At 42.0% G+C, this 7,397-nt stretch overlaps 1 protein-coding gene across 3 annotated transcripts; it reads right to left on the reverse strand.

Annotated features, from left to right (window-relative positions):
• Positions 1–994: 994 nt before the first annotated feature.
• On the reverse strand, positions 995–6,456 carry LOC143419743 (mixed lineage kinase domain-like protein). Of its 3 annotated transcripts, none has more exons than XR_013099752.1 (2): positions 6,206–6,456; positions 995–2,053 (listed from the first exon to the last, which is right to left on the reverse strand). XR_013099752.1 is itself a non-coding variant. In XM_076887103.1 (2 exons), exons 1-2 carry the CDS (start codon positions 2,424–2,426, stop codon positions 1,388–1,390), a joined length of 735 nt encoding a protein of 244 aa, XP_076743218.1. In that variant the 5' UTR covers positions 2,427–2,494; the 3' UTR covers positions 995–1,387. The 3 variants fall into 3 exon arrangements, 1 of the variants encoding a protein (XP_076743218.1); XR_013099751.1 differs by lacking the exon at positions 6,206–6,456 and adding an exon at positions 2,631–2,758; XM_076887103.1 differs by lacking the exon at positions 6,206–6,456 and adding an exon at positions 2,358–2,494.
• Positions 6,457–7,397: the final 941 nt, after the last annotated feature.

Raw genomic sequence — 7,397 nt, forward strand, 5'->3', positions numbered from 1 at the left:
GAAACTTTGTTAAACCTCTGAAATCACAAAGTTTAAAATATTTGAGATTATTATAATTAACTAGCTCATGATGTGCTTCATTCTTCAACTTGATTTATATGTGATGTGTAAAAGTATAAAAGTCCTACGAATGTATTATTCTTGATCTTTGTGGTGTTTTCACTGTGAATTTTAATTCCAGAAAAGAAGAAGAAAACAGAAACGCAGGAAAGGTTTTTCATCCGGCTCAGTGTTTCTCTGCAACAGCTGAACACTCGATCCGACTAGTTTGGCGTTTCAGCTCACCGATGCGACAGAAACATTAGTGGGAGATATTTCTTGGCAACTTTTAAAAGATTTGTCCAACTTATTCCAACGTAAACCCTGTCCGTGAAGCCAGGGGACATTTCATGGGCTTATGCGATTGGACGAGAGGGTGTAGTGCTACGTTATTAGCCAATGACTTGTCACGGTCCGGGGCAGCGGCCGTGTGAAGAGTGGAAAGGAGGACTCAAATTCAGCACTTACTCAGATGTGAAGGCGATTTATTGACAATATCAAACATAAAGTGGAGATGGCAAAACAGAACTAAGGATGAACTAAACTGGGTGAAACTACACAAAGGAGTGGCAAACCTGAACATGAAGGGAGAACAGCAGGGAGAGCACGCAGGGGATTTCACAGGGTATGAACACAGACGACGCGACGAGGAGCAGAGGAAAACACACACTATAAGTACACAAAGAGACACTGGGAAATCACACACAGGTGGGAGACACAGCTGGACCTGATTAACCTGACGAGACAGGGGAACACTAACACCAGGGACCAACAGAGGGAGCACAAACCCAAAACCCAGTATCTAAAATCCCAAAACACAAACCATCCCAAAACAGCCCAAGAATAATAAAGAGAATAATAACAATAAAGAACATAAACACAAAGTCACTGAGTCATGGCCGCAGGACCATGACATGACTGTTGATCACCACGCTGCATCCTCAGACTGCACAGTTTGAAGCAGATCAGATGAACGATTGTTAAATTAGATGAAAACCACACAGACACACATAGGCTCCTTGATTTATTAGAGATTCATTTAGCACTAGGACAAGAGGACACAAATTACATAACAATGTGAAAGAGAATAAATATGTGTGCACTCATTTCAGCAAGGAATAATTTCATTGTTTCACAAAACTTTATTAAAATTGTTTGTTTTTGAATCCCTCTCAAATCTATTTAATCGTGAAAAAAAAGTAGTATTTCTTTTACAAAAGAATTTCTCGAGAATGAAAGTTACCTTCACAGCTTCCCAGTCAAGAAGACCTTCCAGGAGGAATGAAGGCCCATGAGGATTAAATAGGGATTATTATTGATCACAAATCATGCAAAGCGACTGGCCAAACTAGTAGAGCCGAAAACCCATCGGTGAAACAGTTCTGACGACAGAAACAGGGCTGATGGTCCTAATGACGGGCATCGGGGGCATGTTATTGGAGACAAGAACGCGAACTGTTGTAGTTTTGCAGAAAGGCTGGGCCAGAACAGGCGTCGAAGCCCGCATGGGTGCCATGATGTAGGCGGCAGGCACGGGAGGAGAGGGGATAGGCGGTGCTGCTGGGGAAAACGTAGGACATGGGGGGTTAGGCAGCGGTGTGTAGGGGCGCCCTAAAACAGTTTCATACACCTTGTGCAGTACGTTGCTCTGCTCAACCTGCAGAGCTCCAGAAAGCATCTGGAAGTTCTCAGTGAGTCTTTGGTTCACCTCGCTGAACTTTGCTCCAATGCTGCCTGACATCATGAACTGCTTAAGCCGATTATTTTTTGAGAATTTTGACACCAGTTTCTCAGCATGTTTCAAGATGGTGTGGAGTTCCTTCAGCGCTTTCTCCACAGCGCCAGAGTTTCTGCCTGATCCCCTTTCTTTGACGGTTAAAACCAGTCCCTCCAAAGCTCTGACCCTGTCAGCAATCCGCCTGCAGCGTTCGTCATTGTCCTTCATATTGTCATACATCTCGATGATGGTTGGGCAGAGGCCGAAAAGTTCGGAGACCAGCTTATCCATGGTGAACTGTAAGGAAAGAAAGGTAACAGAACTGTAACGGTGCCATGGAGAAGTAAACTTAACTAGACTGAATTCAAATCAAAATCAAATCGAAATTTATTTATATAGCACATATTAAAACAACAGTGTTGACCATAGTGCTTCACAGTCAGTATAAGCATGAGACAATTAAAACAAACAATAAAACAGGACAACAAACAATAGGTAACAACACAACAAGCTAGACCAACTAGTTAGAATCAAAAGCCAAAGTAAAAAGATAAGTTTTAAGACGTGATTTAAAAGACTGGATCGACTCGGCAGTACGAACATGAACAGGGAGGTTATTCCAGAGTCTGGGTGCCACGGATGCAAAGGCCCGGTCACCTCTCGACTTCATTCGAGACCTAGGTTGTGCTAGGAGCCTGTGATTGGACGATCTGCTCTGTTGGGATTGTATGAGTGGAGTAGTTCAGATAGCTGGGCGCTAAATTATTCAGAATATTAAAAGTGAACAAAAGAATTTTAAAATCTTTGCGATATTTAACAGGGAGCCAATGTAAAATGGCTAACATTGGAGTTATGTGTTCATGAATTCTCATACCTGTTAAAAGACGCGCAGCTGCATTTTGAATTAACTGGAGCCGGCAAAGAGAGGAGTGTTGGAGGCCCGAGTAGAGGGAGTTACAGTAGTCCGATCTGGATGTAATAAATGCGTGGATAAGCTTTTCAAGATCTTTTAAAGGAAGGAACGGCTTTGCTTTGGATATCTGACGCAACTGGTAAAAGCTGTTTTTTACCACAGTGGAGACCTGTTTCTCGAGTTTAAAAGAGCCCTCCAGGAACACTCCGAGGTTCCTTACAGTGGGCGAGAGATGGCTAGCGAGAGGGCCTAGGGCATCAGCTAACTGGTTTAGCGGAGTGTGACTACCAAAGACTATGATTTCGGTCTCGTTCAATGTAAGAAAATTATGTGATAACCAAATTTTAACTTCATGCAAGCAGTTGAACAGAGGTTGCAAAGAAGCAGTCACATCAGATTTCAAAGGTGAATAAATCTGGATATCATCAGCATAACAGTGAAAGGAGATGTTGTATTTACTAAAAATTTATCCCAAGGGCAACATGTACAAAGAGAAGAGAGCAGGACCGAGCACGGACCCTTGAGGCACACCACAATAAATAGGGGCAGAAGCCGAGGAGTGTTGCCCCATAGCAACAGAGAACGACCTCTCTGAGAGGTAGGATTTAAACCAAGATAAAACCTTTGAGACCAACAACATGTTCCACTCTTGATAGAAGAATGTTGTGGTTAACCAAAGCAGCAGACAAGTCAAGTAAAACTAAGACCACAGAATATCCAGAGTCAGCAGTTAAAAGAAGATCATTAAAAACTCTAAGTAAGGCTGTCTCTGTGCTGGGGCGAGGTTTCAAACCAGACTGAAACTTGTCATTAATACCATTTGCATCTAAAAAGGCCTGAAGTTGTTTTAGAACTACCTTTTACAATATTTTGGAAATAAAAGGGAGTTTGGAGATCGGCCTGTAGTTAGTGAGAGCATTAGGGTCAAGATTTTTCTTTTTCATAATAGGTTGCACAACAGCATGCTTAGAGAGACGGTACACAACCTGATGACAATGATGCATTCAGCAGAGATAAGATACAAGGACCAATAACATGTAAAGCTTCCTTAAAGAAACAAGAAGAAAGAATATCATGCGGGGAACCAGAGATTTTGAGATGATCAATTATATCTTTTAAAGCAGAATAAGACACTGGCTCAAACTGTTGGAAGACAGTCAAGCATTCAGAAGCTGGAACTGGGTCTAAAACTGATGATGGGTGAGATGGATGAGAAGCCCTTAAAGCTGAGATCTTTCCAGAAAAATACTTTAAGGATTTATCACAAAGACCCTGTAAGTGGTATCAGAATTAAACTGGGATGAACTTCATCTGGAAGCTCTGATGAGCTGAACCTGAAATCTCTCAAAAAGGAAGTTTCAGATTCGGCTCAGAGGTCTGAGTGTGAGAGCTTCCAAAGTAACTGGAAGGATACGTTAAACTGGTGGATTACACACAGATTTATGTTCTAAGAAAAGGCTGCAATCACAAAGTTGGAGACTCCGCCCATAGAAACAAAAAATCATTTACTGTGAATAGTTTGAAGTGATGACTGCATTTGAAGAATTTAAAAAACAACAATGAGACACAACTTCACAAGCAGAAAATATGAACACTTGCCACTGTACATATACACCTCATGTAGAAGAACATGTATACAGAATGTGTTGAAGTTGAGAAAGGTCTAACAAATACCTGCTTTCCTCTTCTAAGGTAGACAATCCAATACTACATACAGAGAAAAATCCAACAATCATGTGACCCCCTATGAGCAGCACTTTGGCGACAGTGGGAAGGAAAAACTCCCTTTTAACAGGAAGAAACCTCCAGCAGAACCAGGCTCAGGGAGGGGCGGGGCCATCTTCCCCGACTGTATGTGTAATTGAGGCTCACAGTCAGAACCTGGTAGAAGCTGAATTACTGATTAAACTTCTTTACAGGCCCTGAAATTGACTCAAATATCACTTTGAGATGTGAAAATGCAGACATGGAAAACAGGTGAGATTTAACAAACAATGAGAAAACAAAACAAAGTCCCAATGGGCAAAAGTGAAAAGTCCAAAAGGGAGAAAATCCAAAGGCACAAGGAACTGGAGACCGCAGACGGGGCCTGGAAACAGGCGCTCTGACATAGACTAGAGATAAGAAAATAAAAGACAATGACACAGGAAGTGAAAAGAGATGACCGAGCAGGGAATGAAGGACAGTGGATATACTGGACAGAGTGATGAAGATGGAGCTGCCAGGCAGGAGGAAAAGAGGAAGACCTCAAAGGACGCAGTGACGGAGGACATGCAGAGGGTTGGTGTGACAGAGGAGGATGCTGGGATAGGAGGAGATGGCGGCTGATGATCTGCTGTGGCGCCCCCTGAAGGGAGCAGGAGGAAGAAGAAGACTGAAATATGTTCATGTTCTGCTTTGTGATTGTGCAACAACCAGTGTTTGTTAAGTCAAGCATTCCTCAGAATCAGTGTTCAGTGTGTCTGTGTGACATCGCCGTGAAGATAAAGGTTGTTTTTGCATCACGACTCCAAAGAACTCTGTCCCGTCAGCAGCTGAACATTTTTCATACCAGGGATAAAACACACATACTATTGTGGAACTGCAGAAATGAAGCTAAACGTGCGTAGTCAAATGTAAAAACAGAAATGTTAACCAATTGTTTCAACTAATTTTAGTTCATAGACACAGCCTATGAACTGAATAGGCTGTGTGTAATAGGTTTGTAAGGCCATGTTACCCCTAAATTTCTATCTTGTTCAAAGAGAAGATATAAAACAAAGTTCTGAGCTAATCGACCTCAGTGTTCTCCTTTTTTAAAAATAAATAATAATAAATATATAATTTCCACATTTATAAGTAATGCAGTTTCTAACGAAGCATGAAGAGCATTTTGCATCTTTAGGGGTAAATGAAACTTTTCTGGAGCTTTAAATATACTTTCATACAAACGTGTAAAACTGGACCCAGTGGCAGCAGCTGATTCCACATTTAACTGCTGTATTAAAGAAACACTTAGCTTTTTATTTCTGCTGATTTAAAGCTCAGCTCATTTGAGCAATGGACAAGCTCACGTTAACAATCAAGGACGCGATCAGCTTTTCTAGTTCTTTCATGGACATTAAGAGAGAATTTGTTGTGAAAAAAGACACATTTTGTGAGCTATCCACTCGGTCTGTGCATTCGGGGGTGGGGTGGGGAATCTCTTGAATGTTCGGTTACTGCAGGTTAAGCAGGTTAACAGAGTGGCACTGATACGTGTCCACCTTCACATTCTTCACTGTGAGTTTGTTTTTACAAAAGAATGCATTTGAGGAAAGATCGTTATCTTTGGGCGTAGAAACTCCACCAGTTTCTCATAAATGAGAGCATGCTGCAAGTGTCCGCGTTGGGAAATGACAAAGAATTTCCACTGACAAGAAGGATTATTTTAAAGTGGCAACTGCATAATTATGCTGTTTGTCCTTTCAAGACTGACGCAGACATGACAGGGTCATTGTTTTCTTTGTTATTTAGGCAACAGCACGCTGGACAACGGGCGTAGTCTTACAACTTACCTGCACATAAAGCTCCGTCACTTTTATATTCGGCTCAAAGAAACTGCTTGTTGTGCCGTAGCTACACACTCCTTTGAGCTCAGTGACTCCCTGCAGCCTCCCTGCAACAAATCAAGAGAGAAGATCCATGCACAGGTTTCTCTTTGTCTCCGGCACCAACTTCCCTTTAAGTTTCATTCTGCGTTGGTCAGCTTTTTATTGCAAATGCAGCAGAGGTGCACTCTTCTGTGCACCGGACCACAGCTACAACCTGGCAGGTCAAAATGTATTAAAGTTAGTGAAGGGCAGGATTTAGCCTCTGGCTGCTGAATACAACACGTTTCAACTCTAAATTCCCATTTGAAGAAAACACTTTCAAAGCATAGTTAAAAATATTAAACTGCTGCTGGTTTTAACAAAGATGACTCCAGGGTAAAATCTCCCATCGTACAGGAGCAGAGGAGTAAAGAGTTTGGGTATTTACCAGTCAGTGGAGGTCACAAGTGTTGCTGCTCAGGTGTTGAGGAAAATGAATGTCAATTTCATTCTTGTGAGTTTTTTAGGTGATTTATCTGAAACATCTCTGTGCTGACGTACAGCAACAGACACAACGATCTGCGTTAGCCCTGTTTATTATCAGCAGAATACTTCAAAGTAAAGCACGGATACCTGGAATGCTTAAGTATTTTGTACTTAGTTACCACCCAGCTGTTCTTGGTTTTGTTCTGACATGAATTGAATCAGAGTGAGCCGATGTTCTGAGCACAGACGGTCCAATCCTGACCCAGGTGAGCCTCAGCCCAACAGTCCAAGCAGAGAGGCCTGTAACGCTTCAGGTGAGTCACAGCCAGCGAATCACAACTGCCTGCTGTCGGTTTGCTTCATCCACACAGGAAGTGGCCCTCTGTGAAAAGACGTTTCTGTGGTGTGTGTTGGTAATCGTAAATGTAAAAACAGAAATGTTAACCAATTGTTTTTGAACTAATTCTAGTTCATAGAGTCCAGTTTGATGTGAGCGGCAAATATTTGATCTCTTTAAATATTTCACAGCAAACCCAGTAAGGCTGCACAGTTGGAGGCGATACCTGCGCTGCATGCACGTCATTGTTTACATCATGAAGGTACCAGTGTTGGGACTAACGCGTTATTAAGTAACGCGTTACAGTAACTACGTTATTATTGTGGTAAGTAGCACGGTAACTAGTTATTATGC

This window comes from Maylandia zebra, linkage group LG7 (assembly GCF_041146795.1).
Source record: "Maylandia zebra isolate NMK-2024a linkage group LG7, Mzebra_GT3a, whole genome shotgun sequence".
Taxonomy (NCBI): domain Eukaryota; kingdom Metazoa; phylum Chordata; class Actinopteri; order Cichliformes; family Cichlidae; genus Maylandia; species Maylandia zebra.